The sequence below is a fragment of the Euleptes europaea genome, chromosome 8, assembly GCF_029931775.1.
Source record: "Euleptes europaea isolate rEulEur1 chromosome 8, rEulEur1.hap1, whole genome shotgun sequence".
Classification (NCBI taxonomy): Eukaryota; Metazoa; Chordata; class Lepidosauria; order Squamata; family Sphaerodactylidae; genus Euleptes; species Euleptes europaea.
The window spans coordinates 81,482,944-81,502,108 of NC_079319.1; the positions used below are offsets into that span (position 1 = coordinate 81,482,944).

Below are 19,165 nucleotides of genomic sequence, written 5' to 3' on the forward strand. Positions count from 1 at the left end.
CCCTGCCTCACACTACCAATTCAACTGAAATGTACAAAGAATTTTTTTCACCATAACTGGTGGGAAAAAAACATCATTTGTTTGCATTCTTTTAAAAATACATATTCACAAGGTATATTAGTACTCCTTTAATTATAATGACATAATTCATTTGGAGAATTATTTAATAAATTAGGTTAATGATATTTATCAATATGCTATTTTAACCACAGGTTTATAGCTGTTTGACAGCTATTAAAATATCAACAGCCTTTTTGGAGTCTAAAAAGTAGGTCCCTTCTACTAGTGTCATCTCTCTTGCTGTTCAGCTGCACAAAAGTGGCAGCAGTAAATAAAACATCTGACAAGAGGTGATATGGCAAGGAGACAGCTATAACACAGTTAAGAGCCAAGAACACAAGTTCTTAGATCTTTACCAACCAGAAGGTAAATAAAAAAATATGTTTATAAATATTGCACCATTGTTTATTGTTGTTACAGCCAATGGCCAGCATAAAATTACAAAACAATGCAGGTACATATATGCCGTTAAATGAAGAGAATAAAATAAAATATTCATGGAAAACCTCTCATTCACAAGCAACCCTTTCCTGTAGTCCTCAAAACTAATACACAAAACTTGCTGACTTCCGGGTGAAGATGGCCATTGAGTAGCTGAGCCCCAGCCAGCGGCTCGCAACCTCAACAGCAAGGAGGGACTTCCAGCACAGCTGGAAGCCCTGGGGTGCCAAAGAGAGTTTTGACACACACACACCCCATTAAAGTGGGATCCGACAGAACCAGGCCCCCGCCGCAGAGTGGGTCTGGCAGAAGCTGCCGAGCACCGGGTCCTCCCGAGCTGGCCGCTCTTCACCCACAACCCCCCTTCTCCTCTTCGCCTCCTTTTCCCCCTGCCTCCCCTTATTCCTTTTAAGAAGATAAAGAACCGCGTGCACGCAGTCCTCACCTTAACTGAACTGGATGGAGGTGAATTGAAGCCCTTATAAGGCTTAGCTCTGGGAGAATATTTATAAAAAGGGAAGCAACCCCACCCAAAATGGCGGGTGCACGAAACAAAAACTAACTTTTACAAAATTAAGCTGAAACGATAGAGGAACTTTAGCAGAGTTTTTGGTGGAAGTGGTTAAGGTTAAGATTCAATCCTAAATATTAATTGATTGGAATTTTTTTATGAATCACCTGTTATTTCTGATCTCATGACCATAACTATTTATGCCAATAAAGGTTGTATGCATGTATGACTGCAAAATTCTGAATCAGAAAGTCTCAATACAAGAATTAACGGATGCTTTCAAAAAAACTTAAATTAGACAAATCACCAGGCCCAGATGGAATAATAGCAAGTTACTATAAAAAGATGAACAATACTCTGATTCCTCAATTAGAAAAAAGTTTTTAATGATATACTCCAAGAAGGCAAAATTCTGGAAACATCGAAAGAAGCAAACATTTCCTTAATTCCGAAGGATGAACAAGAAAAGTGCTCTCCACGGGTGTATAGAACAATCTCTCTTTTGAATGTGGATTACAACATTTTTGCTTCAATCCTAACTGAAAGGCTGCAGAGATGTATCACAAAGATAATACATTTGGACCAGACTGGGTTTATCCCAAAAAGACAATTAAAAGACAATGTTAGAGTAGTATTGGCAGCAATCAATTATATCAAGAAAAAGAGAGAAAAAGCAGTGATTATGTTTCTGGATGCAGAGAAAGCCTTTGATAATGTTTCTTGGAACTTTCTGTTAAAAATACTACAGCAGATAAATTGTGGATGCCAATTTCTGAAAGCGGCAAAGTCCATTTACACAACTCAAAATGCAAGATTGTTTTTTTTTTTATATAAATTTTATTGGGTTTTATGATAGAAATTTTCCATTGCATTAAACAACTTCTATAACAATATCGAATTTCAATTCTAACCTAAAGTTGTTATAATTCCATATTATATAATAAAAAAGAGAAAAGAAAAAAGAAAAAAAAGAAATGGAAAATTTTTTGACTTCCCCATCACCTCTATCTGCCTCTTAATAAAAAGTTCCTCCCGTCATAGGTAATCTAATCTTGATAAAATATCAATACCATATATAAAAAACCATAATCTGTTAGTAAATATAATTATGCTTATTCAATATAAAAAAAAAATCAAAAATAATCCTCTGGATCAGATTAGAAAATATTCTTCCATTCTTCCCAATTTTAACTCATATTCACAATAATGCATCCACGCCCCCCATTCCCCCAAAAACCGAACGTCATTTTCTTCATTTAGAATAGCTGTGAGTTTTGCCATTTCTGCCACTTCAAACATTTTAACAATCCAGTCTTTTTTCTCTGGAGTTTCTAGCCCTTTCCATTTCGCTGCATAAAGCAGTCTCGCAGCTGTTGTGGCATATATCAAAAAGGTTCTTTGTGTTGCTAAGTCGTCTGGAATCATACTCAATAACATCATTTCTGGTGTTTTGGATATATTCTTTTGTAGTATTAATCTCAATTCGTTATAAATCATGTCCCAGAAGTCTTTGGCTTTGTCACAGGTCCACCACATGTGATAAAAGGAACCAATTTCTTTGTTACATTTCCAACAAGTAGGGGACATCGTTTTATAAATCTTTGCAATTTTCTTGGGTGTTAAATACCATCTATACATCATTTTATAGATGTTTTCTCGCACTGACTGTGCTTTTATTCCTTTTAAATCTTTAGACCATAATCTTTCCCATTTATTTAAAACAATATCATGTCCCACATTTTGAGCCCAATCGATCATAGTTGGTTTAATCGTGTCCTGCTCACAGTATATTGTTAAAAGGAGATTATACATTTTAGAAATCAGCTTTGTATTATTGTCTAGTAGAATCCTTTGAAAAGGAGATTTTTCTTTAGAGAAACCTTTTTTTGCATCTTGTACAAAAACTGATTTGATTTGGTAATATTGAAGCCATTGTAAATCATCCTTAAGCAGTTGAAAGTCTTTTAGTGAGCATTTCTTTCCTTCCCAATTAGTTAGATCTTGATAAGTAATAAATTTGTCTGGTCTAAGTGGGCGCAAAGTTAGCATTTCTTGGGGCGATATCCACATCGGTGTTTCTGGTTCCAAAATGTGTTTATATCTCATCCAAATACGAAGTAGAGAGGACCTGATTATATGATTACGGAATGTTGCTTGTAATTTAATTTTATCATACCACAAATAACCATGCCATCCACTTAAGTTATTATAACCTTCCAAGTCTAGCAAACGTACATTTGACAAATTCATCCAGTCTTTTAGCCATACTAAAGCTACCGCTTCAGCATAGAGTTGAAAGTTAGGCAGTGCTAAACCTCCTCTAGTTTTTAGATCCACCAAGTATTTATAAGCAGTCCTTGGTTTTTTTCCTTGCCAGATGAAGTTTGAAATGTCTTTCCTCCAAGTTTCAAAATATTTTGTTTGTGATATTATTGGTAAATTTTGGAATAAGAAGAGCATCCTCGGTAAGACATTCATTTGGATCGTTGAGATACGTCCCATTAATGACAATTTTTTGTTTGACCATATAATCATATCAGTTTTAATCTTACCCCATAACTTGAGGTAATTGTTGGTTAACAGATCTTTATTCTTTGCAGTGATCCAAATTCCCAGGTATTTAACTTTGTTAGCTTTCTCCCAGCCAGTATATGATATAAATTCCTGTTGTTGTATTTCCGATAAATTTTTAAATATTATCTTTGTTTTTTCTTGATTCACTTTAAAGCCTGATACTTTTCCAAAATCATCCAAAGTCTCCTGAAGTATATTCATTGACTGTGTTGGGTTTTCCAAAATTAGCAGTAGGTCATCCGCGAATGCTCTCAACTTAAATTCATGTTTTTTAATTCTTAGCCCGCGGATGTCCTCCATACTTCTTAGTTTCACACATAGCGGTTCCAACACCAACAAAAATAAAAGTGGAGACAAGGGACATCCCTGTCTAGTCCCTTTCGTGATTTGGCAGTTATCTGACATTGATTCATTAACCAAAATTTTAGCTTGTTGGGAGGTATAAATAGCCGATATACCTTTCTGAAAACAATCTCCAAAATTCAATTTATCCAAAATCCGTTTCAAAAAGTTCCAAGAGACCATATCAAAGGCTTTTTCTGCATCCAAAAATACAAAAGCCGCAGTTTGTTGAATATTATGGTCATAATATTCCAGTGAATCTAGTAAAATTCTTACATTGTCTTTTATTTGCCTTCCTGGTATAAAACCTGCTTGGTCCATGTATAAGATCCTTAATAAATTGCTTTATCCTACATGCCAAAACCGAAGCAAAAATTTTGTAATCCACATTTAAGAGCGATATAGGTCTGTAATTAGATGTTTTTTCTGGATCTCTTCCTTCTTTGGGTATCAGTGATATAAATGCGTGTGACCAAGTCTCCGGGGATGTTCCCTCGTCCAAAATTGCATTGTAAAGTGAACCAAAAAATCCAACTAAATTGTCACTAAAAGTTCTATAAAATAGTGCAGTAATTCCATCTGGTCCAGGTGTTTTATCCGTTTTCTGTCTCAGTATTGCTTCTTGTATTTCTTCCCTTGTTACTGGAGCTTCAATACATTCTCTCTGGGTCATTGACAAAGCTTTCATCTGTATTGAGTTTAGAAATTTGTCTATTTTCTGTTTTGGAGTATTTTCTTTCTGATATAACTTAGAGTAAAATGAAACAAATTCTTTCTGAATTTCTGAAGTTGAATAAACTGGTCCTTTAGCAGTTTGGATTTTTGTTATAATCTTCTTTTGAAATGAGTCCTTCAGTTGTGTTGCTAAAAATTTTCCTGGTTTATTTGCATATTCAAAATACTTTTGTTTAGCAAGTTTCAGATTTTTATTCATTTCCTCCATTATTACCAAATTTAATTGGTGTTTAGATGCAGAAATCTTTATTTGAATTTCTCTTCTCTCCTCTTCCTGTGTTACCATTACCAATTTCTGCTCCAAATTTTGTAAATTCCAAAGTATGTTGTTTGTAAATTGCAATTGAGTCTTCTTCCAGGCCGAGTGTTTCTGTATCATAAAACCTCTCAGAACAGCTTTGAATGCGTCCCAAACTGTATTTAAAGAAGTTTCCCCATTAAGGTTAATTTCAAAAAAGTCTTTCATTAAAACCTGTAATTCCTTTTGTATCTTGTTGTCTTTTAAAAGTTTATCGTTCATTCGCCATCTAAATGCTTGTTTATTGTTCCAATCAAAGGTAACAGGATTGTGATCAGAAAAAGTTCTAGGTAAAATATGAATTTTACGTAGTTGCGTGAAAATTGATTTACTGGCCCATATCATATCGATTCTGGAGTGTGAATCGTGTCTTGCTGAATAAAAGGTGTATTCTTTAGCTGTTGTATTCATTGTTCTCCAAATGTCTTGTAATTCTAATTCTGAAGCCATGGCAAAGAAAGTTTTAGGCAAGCATCCATCATTGATATCTTTTGCTTTTGATTTTTTGTCCAGAGATGGGAGAATAATTCCATTGAAGTCGCCCATCAGTAAAATTTGGTCTTGTGCGTACTGGGTTATCAGGTCATGTAATTTTTCATAGAAGGATTTTTTCCCTTCATTGGGTGCATAGATTCCAACCACTATTGTCCTTTGTCCCAATATTTTAGTTCTGATAATTACAATTCTTCCTTCATTGTCTTTATATACTAGTTCTGGACAGAGACTGGGGTGGGCATAGATTACCACTCCCTTTGTTTTAGTTTTAGCAGAAGCAATAAATGCTTGTCCAAGCATCTGTTTCTCCAAGTATTTTTTATGCTTTGAAGCTATATGGGTTTCTTGTAGGCAAATTAGGGAGTATTTATATTTCTGTAGATATTTGAAGATTCTGGCCCTTTTAGTTTTCTCATTCAGTCCATTTACATTCCAAGAAATTGCTTTTGCCATAATGTAGTATTTTTTAGCAAAATAAAAAGTCTATAGTTTAGTACCACCTTCTGCACCCTGTACTTCTTCTTCTTCCTCTTCTTCTTCCTCCTTCTCTCCAGGTAATTCTTTAAGGTCCATTTTATATTTTCTCAAAAAATTTCCCCACATCTGCTTGGGATAGAATTGTCGTTTTCACTTCCTTATAGGTGAAAGCCAAACCTTGTGGCATAATCCAACGATATTTGATGCCATTAGCTTTCAGTATAGACACAAAATCTTTGTAGTTATTCCTCTGTGAAAGTAGATGCCTTGGAATATCCTTCAATAGTATAAGAGAGGAGTCTCCTGCTGACACTGGATTTTCATAATGAATCTTCATAATCTTGTCTTTAACTCTGGTGTCATAGAACACTATCATCAAATCTCTTGGCTTAGATCTTCTCATTCTAGCAGGTAGTGGTATCCTGTATATTCTATTAATGGCTTGTTTTAATTCTTGTTCATCTATCTGAAATAAGTAGGCCAAATTTGGTATTGCAGATTCTTTATTATCTCCCATCATATCTGGAAAATTGCGTATACGAAGGTTGGTCTCTTTCACTCTCATCTCCATCATTGCCATTTGATTTTTTGCCGCCATCTGATCCGCTTGTATTGTTTCAATCTGTTTTTCTTGGCTTGTTAATTTTTTCTTTGTGTCCTTGTGCTCATCCATCACTTTCTTAATTGATACATCCATCGCTTGCATATCTGTCTTCATAACAGTCATTTGAGTTTTTACTTCTTTCAAGTCTCCAGTGACCACATCCAACTTCTGATTAATAGCTTGGGATGCTTGACCAAGATTTGTCATCATAGAAGTCAACTGTGCCATCTGTGCAGACATCTGTTCAAACTGTTTATTTGTTGCCTCAGTTTGTTTAGTTAGCATATCCTGTAACTTTTTTTCCATGGTCGAGGTTTGTAAAGAGTCCCTTAATTTAGTATAGGCAGGGCTATGTAGTGAGCCAGAGCGGGGTCGAGACATTTACATTCAAAAAAAGCTGGTAAAATACATGTCCACCGACAGGGCCTTTAAGGTGCTGGTTAAAAGATGATAGTTCAAAGATCAGCCTAGTAATTTTTTCGGGTTGAAAAGAGTCGAAATTGGCTTTAAAATTGCATTTTAAAGTTTTAAAATACCAGTGAGTTTTTTCGGTCGCTCTAGATCGGATTAATCAGGAAGTAAACAGGAAGTTACTAGTGCTGCAGACCTTCTATCGCCTCTTCTCGATGGTTATTCCTTCAGGAATGATTTGAAAGTAACTCGAGTGCGACGGATATTCAGTCCCGCGGCTACTTCCTGTTGTTTTAGTTCCAATGATAGAGAGGGTGTTATAGAGAGTCTTCCGTTCCAGGCACTCCCTTACTGCAAACGTGGCAGGAATTCGCCGGAAAATCAGGAAGAGAAATCACCCTCCCCTTCCTTCGGACCTCTCATTGGTGATAATTCTTGTCAGTCTAAAAGGTATCCTTCCGACTCTTTGTTATGGTTTAGGCTGATCGATCCGATAAGGCTCCTGTCGCTAATCCCGATGACTAACTCAGATCAAACTTTTTCAGTTCGGATTATGGAGGGGTGGGGGTCCCAGAAATATTCTTATCAGCCTCCCGTCTGTTCAAATTTCTAGTAAGTAGACGAAGAGTTCTTTTGTACTCACTTGGGTGTCAAGAGGTGAGGTTCTTTTCTTTATGTAGTCCTTATGTTGGTATTAAGGCGGTGGAGGGTAGAGCTTGCTGCCAAAGTTGCGTTTTGGCGATGTCCTTCCCTAGTGCCCTCGCAGGACCGGCGTCTAGGACTCCGAGGGGCTTAAAAAAGCCCCCTCAGAGTACCTAGGAGGTCAAACCGCGTTTGCGGGCTGCAGGGAGTTCCTGCTTTCCAACCCACTTGCAAGGGTCGGATTGGGGTATCTATGTACCCCCAAAAACAACGCAAACTTGGATTTCTCCCAGGACAACCTGGGGAAATGGAGTGCTCTCTCCAACGGCACCACCGGAAGTCCCAAAATGCAAGATTGTTGATCAATGGGATGCTAAGTGATCAACTAAAGATACAAAATGGAACAAGACAGGGCTGTCCATTGTCACCATTACTGTTCAGTTTAGCTATGGAGATGCTTGCAAACAAGATAAGATCGGACCCTAAAATAGAAGTGTTAAAATATGAAGATCAGGAATACAAAATAAGAAGTTATGCAGACGATGTGGTGTTAATATGTTGGAAACCAAAGACTTCATTAAAGGAAATAAAGCAGCAGATAGACTTGTTTAGCTATTATTCTGGATACAAACTTAACAAAACCAAAACAAACATGACTCTGTATAATGTCTCTGCCAAAGAGAGAACAGACATTCAAAACACTTTTCAATGTCTCACACCTAAAAAGTGTTAAATATCTGGGCGTAAAAATACCTGTTGGGACAGACACACTCTTTGATTTAAAAGAAGTATGGAAAAAAATAGAAGATTTTCAAAGATGGAGCAGACTTCAAATTTCTTGGATGGGCCGAATAGCAGTGGTGAAAATGAATGTTATGCCAATACTTAATTTTTTGTTTCAGACATTACCAATTTACATAAATTCAACAACAATGTCTAAATGGCAACGGACTATCAACAAATTTGTTTGGAATGACAAGAAACCAAGAATGAGATTCGCAGTCTTGCAAGATGAGAAAAGCAGAGGCGGAGTCGGTTTGCCAAATCTCAAACTATATCACCAAGCAGCAACTCTGGTGGCGTTGACAGATTGGATTTTACATCCAGAAGACCAGACGATTAGACTAGAAAAAGTGGATCTTGAATTTGGATTTCATCACCTATTGTGGTCAAAAAAATCTACAAAAATACAGCAGACTATCAACACCGAGAACTTAACAAATCAGATGTTGAAAGTTTGGAACTCATTGAAAAGATCTATTAGCCCTTCTCCACCCGGTTTGATGTCACCAACAGAGGCATATACAGACTATACCAGCAGAAACAGAAATGACTATCTCACTTACAATGATTTGATTAAAAAAGATGGACAGATAAAATCATTACAGGAACTACAGGAATAAAATGTTACGATATCTTGGTTTACGTTTCACCAAATTATACATGCTTTAAGAACGGACTATATACAGAGTTCGAAGCAGAGAAAACCCACGGAATTTGAACTTATGGTTACAAAAACACAAGATCACCTTCTGTCCAAAATATACAAAATGCTGTTGGCTTCAGAAACCGCATCAGAGCAAGTGAAGATCTGAATGGTGAAAGATTGATTGGAGAGATTATTCCTTTTTTAAAAATCATTTTTTATTATTTTTCAAAATTATTAAACACAAAGTTCAAGAGTTAGTATAAACAAAGAATAAAATATAAAATGCAATAAAAAACATTGTTAAGCATGATCAAAAATATATTGACTTCCCCTATACCTCCCTCCATCTATTGATTAATTAGTAATCTCTTTTGCATAAACTTCTAATCTTAATATTATTATCAATCTCTTTGGCATTTATATTCTTTAAAGAGAGAATGATTAACGATTAATACAATCATATAAAAGAAGAAAAGAAAAAAATTAGTAAATCTCACTAATAATAAATGGATTAGAACAATAGGAAACATTTAGTTGTTTTCATTAAAAATTAATTATTTTGTAAACCCTCCATTTCTCCCAAACACTTATTTTTATACAAATCATATTTCTAGTATATTGATATCTTATGTTATTTCATTTCCATTAAAACCAAGCCTTTTAACCAATTCCTGTTTAATCCCTTCCAAAAGACAAGCCAGACTCTTTTAAATCAGTTCCTTTGTCCGGAATTTCCAGCATTTTTTTTTCTTTTCTTCATTAAGACTAGACATCAAAGAGCATCCTTGGAAGTTGTTGGTAAGATTTCTTCTGCTGGTGAATGATCTTCAGAGTAGATCTGCGTTGCAGTTTCTTCCATCTCAAAGTCAATAAAGGAGATCCCCATAGCAGAAAATTGATCCAGCTGTTTAATCAAACGTTCCATGGTTGAACGATGATGCCACACTTCCGATTCCAAGTTCTCTGCTACTCTCACGATGATAGATTATTTCCAGGAAGGACGTGGCAGGGAGACTTAGTGTAGTTAGAAAGATGACACCTCGCGATGTGGGGGGATTACTCCTCCTCCCTCCTCTTTATATGTCGTAGTTTCTGATTGGTAGCAGAAACGTCTTTCAAAAAATCTTAGTTGTTGTGTCTTCCCACCGATCAAATTGATAAGATTCCTGCCGATTTATCTGATCTTTTCTTGTTTTCAAAGAGTCATTTAAACATTAAGTGGGAGAGACAGATTCGGCAGATGTATTTAGCCATCTCCCGGTGCTTCCAGATCCAGGTAAAACAAGAGAGTTCTTTTAACTTACTCAGATTTTAGGTATTCTTGCTTCTGTGTAGTTGCTTAGATGGTGATAGGGGAGATCTGAGCCTAATTCCAAAGAGACGTTTTCAGCAGTGTTTCCCCCTCAGGCCGGCAGGACCTCTTCCAGGATTCCGAGAGTCGTCCGAAGACTCTCTCAGCAAAACTGGGGGTCAGACCGCTCTTGAAGGCAGCAGGGGTGTTCCTGTTCCTCGGTCCACTAATTAGAACCAGGGTGGGGTGCAAAAATTTGCCCCCAAGTTCAAACGTTTCTTGGTTCTCTCGGGAGCCCCCAAGAAACGTGGTGCTCAGATCAGCATCTATTGGAGAGATCATTCCAATGCAGACTTGGGAGAGAATGTGGAAAGTAGAAATCAAATTCTCGAGATCACAAGCAGTAAAGGAGCATTGGTACAAGATGTTTTACAGATGGTATTATGCCCCGAAAGACTTACAAAGGATATATAAATCTAACCAAGCCAACTGTTGGAAATGTTTAGAAATGGAAGGAACCTTTTCCCATCAATGGTGGACATGTAAGAAAACACAAAAGTATTGGAAGCTAATACACAAAGAGATACAAGAGTAGACACAAACGAATTTTGAACGAGAAGCCAAGTACTTTCTGTTGGGAATAATTCCAACTCAAATCCAATCGAAGCATAAGGAGATGTATCAATATGTGATGACGGCGGCGAGAACTGTTTGCAATGACATGGAAAGACAAGGAGACACCTGAACTAACACTGTGATTACAAAAATGCATGAATACGCATCTATGTCAAGTCTTTCAGCTTTGATTCAATACAAGATGACTGATGAACACAAACAAAGCTGGCAACCCTTTTATGATAGATATTTATGATCTTTCACTGTTCCTTTGTTATAAATAATAGTGTCAGATACACTGCGACAGACAAGGAGAGAGTTATGATTATCTAGAATTAGTCTGAAATATATTTGATAAATCAAACAGTATAAAGTATGTTTTGAAGAAGTAGAAAAAGATTTAGAAGTTAAAAGGCTTAATTATAATTCTTAATAATAACAAATGAGAAATGGCACACAACCAAACAGAAGTAGCGGTATTAGTAAAGTAACGGTGATGGTCTTATTTAAGAAAAGAATCTGGGCCTCAACCAAGAACATGCTGAGGGTTGCAGTTGCGCTAGAGGTGGGCAAGAAGTGATGTCTGGATTTTATTCTGTCTCCCTTTCCCATGTTTTCCCTTCTGTACCCTGAAAACTTAAAAAAATTATTAAAAAAAAAAACCTTGTGAACTAGCCAGAGAGCAATAGAACTTATCACATAACCTGAAATGGAGAAATGTAAATTCTCTAATATCTGAACGGGCAAAATCTATCTCCCCCCCCCCCAAAAAAAACTACATCGTTTAAAAATAGAAAATAAAAAATACACTCTCCAGTAATGGAATTCAACAACACCTTTATTGACATTTATGCAATTAATATGGGGGCTAAAAAACAAGGAGAACAAAAGCTAGAACCAGATAGGATCACAAGTTAGATTTTCAAAGCCTCATCACTAGCTGTAGAAATTTTGCTGCCCTATCCATTATATCAGAGTTTTGCCAAGAGACAAAAAACTGAACTTTACAATTGTCCGAAACTCCATTCCATTCATCTAAGAGTGACTTAAGAAATTTAGCATGGATGTCAACATAGAAAGGGCAATACAATAAAAAAAAAAATGTTGTAGTGATTCTACACTGCTTATACTGCACGGATAGAATCTTTTAGAATATGGGAATTTCTGAAACCTCCCAAAAAAGTACAGCTGAGGGTAAGACTTTAAACCTTGCAAAAAGCTCTTTGTTGTTGCAAATTACCATATTTTCCGGAGTATAAGACGACTTTTTAACCCAGGAAAATCTCCTCAAAAGTCAGGGGCCATCTTATACGCCGGGTATATAAGGGCGGGTGCTGAATTCCGAGCCGGACTGGAGAATGTCCATGTCCGCCGGAGGAGGGAGGGGAGGCGAGCCAGCGAGGGCGGTCGCTGCCCGGCTGGGAGTCGGAGCCAGGCGCGCCGGGGCGCACGGAGGGAAGCGCTCAGCAGCACTCCGGCGGCAGCGCAAGGCAGGCAGGCGGCTGGCTGGCCGGGGCTGGGGTGGCCGCTCTCCCTGCGTCCTTCTCCGCCTCCTGGCTCCTGCCCACCCGCTCCGGCGTCACAACTGCAGCCGCACCATGCTCCAGCCTGGCGATCAGCAGACCGTCCCCTGCCACTAAGCCGCTTTGAATGGCGAAGAGGGGTGTTCTGCTTTCTCTCCCTCTCCTCCATTTGCCACGTGCAAGATCCCAAGAGCGGGGGGGGGGGAAGGGGCCGTTAAGCCACGAAGCGCCTCTCCTGAAGGCTCCAGAACTTTTTTAACAGGGGGCCAGTTCACTGCCCCTCAAACACTGTTGGGGGCCGGACTATAGTTTGAAAAAAATATGAACAAATTCCCCGCGTGTGCGGGAGAGGAGGAGGAAGCGGCGAGAGGAGGCTCTCTTGAAAAGCATCCTCCTCCCGAGCCCGGACCTTCCCCCTTCGCTCTGCGGCAGACGCAGCCTCGCCCCTGCCCCAGCCTCCCTTGCCCTCTCCACACGCACGCACAGAGGCGAGTTAATGGGGAATAAAGAGGCTGGAGTCTGCGGCAAGTGCCTGTGCCTTACAAATGTAGTGGTTAAGAGTGGCGGTTTGGAGCAGGGACTCTGATCTAGAGAACCGGGTTTGATTCCCCACTCCTCCACGTGAGAAGCGGAGGTTGGTTTCCCCACCCCTACACACGAAGCCAGCTGGCTGACCTTGGGCAAGTTACAGCTCTGTTAGAGCTCTCTCAGCCCCACCTGCCTCACAGGGCGTCTGTTGTGGGAGGGTATGGGAAGGGGATTGTAAGGCAATTTGAGTCTCCCTTTAGTGGTAGAGAAAGTCGGCATGTAAAAACCAAGGCCATTTATGCACGGGAGGTTTTGCCTTGGATTTGCAGCTCTCCAGATGCACATTTTCCCCATCTGAATTCTCCAAACTCTGCCCGGGGGTGGGGGAGCTTACTTTTGAGTTCTGAGAATTCGGATGGGGGAAATGTGCATCTGGAGAGCGGCAAATCCAAGGCAAAACCTCCCATGCATCAATGGCCACAAGTCTTTTTCTTCTTCTCCCTGGAGATATGCCCAGGACCCCCCCCCAAGGGGTCCTTACAATTACCTCCAGGCCACAAGGATATCCCCAGGAGGAGAGAGAGCCCCGAGCCGTGAGAACGCTGCCCAACTGCAGCCAAAACAGGAATGCCAGGGCCATGTTGGGCTGCATCGTGGAGGGCCCCGAAGGACCAGGCGCCTCTGCATGGAGCTCGAGGAGGCCAGGCCCAGCCACAAAGCTAGGCAATGGGAGAAGTCTCCCGGTGGGGCGTGCTGCGGAAGAGAAGGGGGCGACCGGGCCCAGGAAAGGGGATTTTGGGCCTGGGAGGGAGAGGGCGAAGGGGGCGACTGGGCGGTGTGCGAGGCGGCAAGACGTCTCGTGCACCCAGGAAAGGGGGTTTGGGGCCGGGGAGGGTGGGAGAGGGCGAAGGAGGCGACTGGGTGGCATGCGAGGCGGCAAGATGCCTAGCTCGCCCAGAAAAGGGGGTTTGGGGCTGGAGAGGGAGAGGGAGAGGGAGCAGGGAAGGGGGCGACTGGGGCGGGAGGGAGGCTTCCGGCTGGGCGCACGCGGCCAGGAAGCCCAGAAAAGCTCTGGGGAGGGGGGCAAGGGGGGACTGGCTTTTTTGGTTCCCGGGCTGGAAAAAAGCCCTTTGAGGACCCCTGCTCCAGAAGCTAGGGAGGAAAAGGAAGGAGAATCCCTCCTCCCCGCATGGGTGCCGCAGGAACCCCCCTCCTCCGTCCCCGTGACGGCCGCCATGCCTGCCTTTGTGCCTCTCCCCCCCCCCATCCCGGTCCAAGCAGCCGCGCGGGGAAAGCCCTTCTTGTCCCCTCCCACCCCCCGTCCTTCCGGGGAGGGGGAAGCGGAGCAGGAAGTTATTTTTAATTTTTATTTGGAGTGCGTTGGAAGAGGGGTAGTCTTATACGGCGAGTATATCCCAAACTCTATATTTTAACTGGAAAAGTTGGGAGTCGTCTTATACGCCCAGTCGTCTTATACGCCGGAAAATACGGTAACCAAGTGGCAAAAGTAAGGCGCTTACCAAGTGGTTAAAGTAAGATAGTGGGATCCCGAGATTTGCAAGGGAACAGGTTTTCCTGGCTGCACAATTTAGTTCCTGTAATTCTATGTCTAGGAATCGGCCTTTTATTATTTTAAATGCAGATGCTGCAGAGACCAGTACAAGCAAATCTAAATGGATACCTAATTAAATTATTTTTTGCTCAATGTAACTTAGCCATTTAGAGGACTGATGTTCAGTTAACATGAAGTAGGTAAAACTAGTTGGATCAGACTTAAAAAGCAAATGCAACCAAAATTTAATCGTTAGCAGCCATGCTCTAGTTTCTACTAGTCTTTGGTTGGTTTCTAAACAGTTTGCCATGTATGGTACAGAGTTTGGAATTCTGAAGATCCAACACAGGAAAGAGGATTGAAGATATTCCACAGCCTGGTTAAATCCATTGATCCAGACTGGAATTCTGTAGAGTAGTTGGGAACATGATTTAGCATTAAAAACTTTAAGCGCTGCGGGCACATATTGGCTACCCTTTGTGTAGAAAAAGTGGGCTACTGCCTGCATGCTGTTTTTTGCTAATGTATTACATGCTTACGCTGAAAGACCCAACTTGCATTGTAACGGAAAAGTAATCCCAAGTACTTAAACTAGCTAACCCAGGGGCGTCAAACTCATTTGTGAGGAGGGCCGGATATAACATAAATGATTCTTGGTCGGGCTGAGCATGCATAACAAATAAATAAATACCAGTAGTGGCCCGAAAGAGAACTGGAGGCCAGGTCTACCCATGGTGGTAGACCTGGCTTCCCAATAGGGACCCCCCCCCCCCGTGGAGGCCAGGTCTACCAACTGGTTTCTATGGGCCTCTGGAGGCCAGATCTACCACCTACCCAACCACTGGGTAGACCTGGCCTGCAGAGGCCCATAGAACCCAATGGGTAGACCTGGCCTCCAGGGGGGGAAAGTTGGGGGGGGGGGAAGTCCCCGTCGGGAGGCCTGGTCTACCACTATGAAAGCCAATGGGTAGACCTGGCCTCTGGTCATTAGCTTTCATGGTGGTTGACTTGGCCTCTCAATGGGGACTCCCGACCAGGGGGTTGGAAGGGAAGGCGCTCCAGGCCTGCAGGGCCTGGCTGCTCCCGGTAAGAGGAGGCGGGGGGAATGGAAGGCGCTCCAGGCCCGCGGGGCCTGGCTGCACCCAGTAAGAGGCGGGGGGGGAATGGAAGGCGCCCCAGGCAAATGGGCACTGGCTGCGCCTGGTAAGAGGCAGCGGGGGGGGGGGGGAATGGAAGGCACTCCAGGCAAATGGGCCCTGGCTGCGCCTGGTAAGAGGCAGCGGGGGGGGGGGGAATAGAAGGCGCTCCAGGCAAATGGGCCCTGGCTGCACCAGGTAAGAGGCAGCGGGGGGAATAGAAGGGGCTCCAGGCCTGCGGGGCCTGGCTGCACCCGGTAAGAGGCGGCGGCGGGGGAATAGAAGGCGCTCCAGGCAAATGGGCCCTGGCTGCACCTGGTAAGAGGCAACAGGGGGGAATAGAAGGGGCTCCAGGCCTGCGGGGCCTGGCTGTGCCAGGTAAGAGGCGGCGGCGGGGGAATAGAAGGCGCTCCAGGCCCTTGGGGCCTGGCTGCGCCTGGTAAGCAGCAGAGGAGATGGCTGGGCGAACGGGGCCTCCGCAGCCCCAGTAAACCCATAAAGGGAGGGGGAGTGGGGACTGGCTGCCTTGGCTCTCGGGCTGGAGAACAGCACTCTGGGGGCCGGATCTGGCCTGTGGGCCGCATGTTTGACACCCCTGGTCTAACCTGTTTTATTTTCTCCCGATTTATGTTAATGGAACTCATACCTTTGTGCTCTCCTGTAGGAAAGAATAGAGTATTCTATTCAAAAACTGAGATCAGCGGATTATTAAATAGCTTTTCCAATATCAGGGTCCTTGCAGTTTGTGATGATCAGTCTGATCACATACAGATTAGCTCAAAACTAAGTCCCACTAGATTCAATGAGGTGCTTACTACCAGCGTGTGTGGGATTAGAGTTTTGAACCCTGCCCAGTCTAACCCAGCATACTCATCAGTGGCAAAAAGTTTCAACCTCCAGACTATTTCTGGACCTACCAGAAATCCTTCTACCTGGACATAACACTGCAGCTGTAATACTGTCACAGACCTTTACTCATAGGCCATATAGAAGCATATAAGAACACATGGAACAGATGAATTTGTAGAATTTTCCTAGCTGGACATGCCCATGCATGTTAACTGTCCAACATTTATAAATGTGGCAGGTGAATTTTATCACAGAAGGGTTCAGGAGATGTCTCAAGGAAGGGAAGGGATCTGTGGACTATACTCTCGTGTACGGTATGTTGCTGTATGCATTATCTTGCTCTCCGTGCAAGATTGTATTTCTACTTATGTAATACCATACACTGTTTAGAATGTCATATTTTGTTCAGATTTCTGAAATCCTAGCCACTTGGAACATGTTAATCTAGTGCTACATCAATTGCACTGGTAACCTATTCGCTTTCAGGCCCCAGTGCAAGCTATTACCTTTAAAGCCTTTCATGGGCCCTCAAGCTTATCTCCCTGTACACGCTCATGCACCAGTTATACTCCTCAGACAACCATCTCCTTATGGTGCCCTTTCTAAGTACTGACTTTATAGCAGCAGGCAGGTTGCTATAAATCAATCACACCTATTCCACATTTGTGTGTTTAGGATTAAGATCAATTCCTTTCTTCTTACAATCACTACAAAATCCTCAGAATGATAGGAAAATCATATGGATATGAGCAAATGTTGGCAGCATGTGACTGAAACAATAGTTGAGTCTCAATCCGCAACTGATGTGTGCAGTGCCTGAGTGAGGGGTGATTGTTGAAAGGGCCTAGGCTACCCTGTCTAGTGGTGTCTCTGTGATGGGGAATCTTGTGTATGAAAAGGTCAGGGCAGTCTACATGTTTTAAAAGAGGTGAGATGGGTGGTGAACTGTGACTGCCTGACCTATCTATCCCTCTGAATATGTGTGACAGAGGTTGTGGAGGGTGGTAGGGCACCTGAGTGGGAAAGGGTGTCACAGCTTCTTTCTCATGTTTTATAACTTAAATGTATTTACAGTCTAGCCCTTACAGACACATTAAGTTCTGAGCATATACATTTCTGAAGAAATAATCTGTTCTGACAGCAAGCCTTCAATGCTGATTTGCAATCCTGTAAATCATATACTGCTGCTAGGAATCCGGCATACATCCTGCTTAATTCAAACAATGTAGGTGATAACAGTCAAGGAAGTGTAACTGTTAAGTATATCATGCAAGTAGAAAAACCACCTCATAAGTGTCATAACCAACTCTGTCAATACAAATGTATTTCTCAAAGGAAATGTTTCTCCACGTATAATGTTCAGTTTCAGCTAGAGCCTACATTAAACTGATTGTCTCCAATGAGATGCTGACATTTTTGTACTACATATACCTAAACTGAGCATTTTATTTTTTAACTAACAGCCCATTCCTGAGGTTGGAGGCCGATTGTGCTTAGAAGAGCCACTTTCAGAACCACACACATAGCATCGCACTTAGCTATTTGCTTCCTGGTGCACACTTCTTTCCCCAACTTCACTTTCATCAAACCAAACAAGAAGACGTCAAGAGGGAATCTTCCACAGCACACTGCAGGTCAGGCTTACCTGGCCGGTGAGGCCAGTGACGAGAGCCACTTTCAGAACCACACACATAGCATCGCACTTAGCTGTTTGCTTCCTGGTGCACACTTCTTTCCCCAACTTCACTTTTATTAAACCAAACAATTCACAGTGGGTAGCCGTGTTAGTCTGTCTGCAGTAGTAGAAAAGAGCAAGAGTCCAGTAGCACCTTAAAGACTAACAAAAATATTTTCAGATACTGAAGAAGTGAGCTGTGGCTCCAGAAAATATTTCTGTTAGTCTTTAAGGTGCTACTGGACTCTTGCTCTTTTCTACTAAACCAAACAAGAAGACGTTAAGAGGGAATCTTCCACAGCACACTGCAGGTCAGGCTTACCTGGCCAGTGAGGCCAGTGACGAGAGCCCCTTTCAGAACCACACACATAGCATCGCACTTAGCTATTTGCTTCCTGGTGCACACTTCTTTCCCCAACTTCACTTTCATCAAACCAAACAAGAAGACGTCCAGAGGTAATCTTCCACAGCACACTGCAGGTCAGACTTACCTGGCCAGTGAGGCCAGTGATGAAAGCCACTTTCAGAACCACACACATAGCATCACACTTAGCTATTTGCTTCCTGGTGCACACTTCTTTCCCAACCTTCACTTTTATTAAACCAAAGAAGACGGTAAGAGGGAATCTTCCACAGCACACTGCAGGTCAGGCTTACCTGGCCGGTGATGCCAGTGACGAGAGCCACTTTCCTGAGACTCATTCCTCCGCAGTCGCCTTCCTCCAGCCCAGAGGCCGAGCAGGTGTCTTGCTGCAGCGGATGTGCCATGCACCTGGCGGGGGGAGGGGCAGCAGAGGCGGCGGCGGCGGCGGTTGCTGTGGCACCAACGGTAAAGAAACGCGAGGCCCAGCGGCGCGAGGAAGAGGGTGTGTCTGGGAGCGCTCCCACCACGCCCCGAGGTCGACTTAGGGCCACTGGAGGAAGGGGAGCTTATAGGATCTGCTGTAGGGCGGACATAAACCGAATGTGGCGAGGTG

The 19,165-nt window shown here is 42.2% G+C and overlaps 1 protein-coding gene across 1 annotated transcript in view; it reads right to left on the reverse strand.

Annotated features, from left to right (window-relative positions):
* Positions 1-18,956, reverse strand: part of GMDS (GDP-mannose 4,6-dehydratase) — a 415,034-nt gene extending 396,078 nt beyond the window's left edge. Inside the window, exon 1 of the mRNA XM_056854322.1 lies at positions 18,846-18,956. Within this exon, the coding sequence (XP_056710300.1) occupies positions 18,846-18,956 (111 nt within the window). The remainder of the gene's footprint in view (positions 1-18,845) is intronic.
* Between the last annotated feature and the right edge of the window lie 209 nt (positions 18,957-19,165).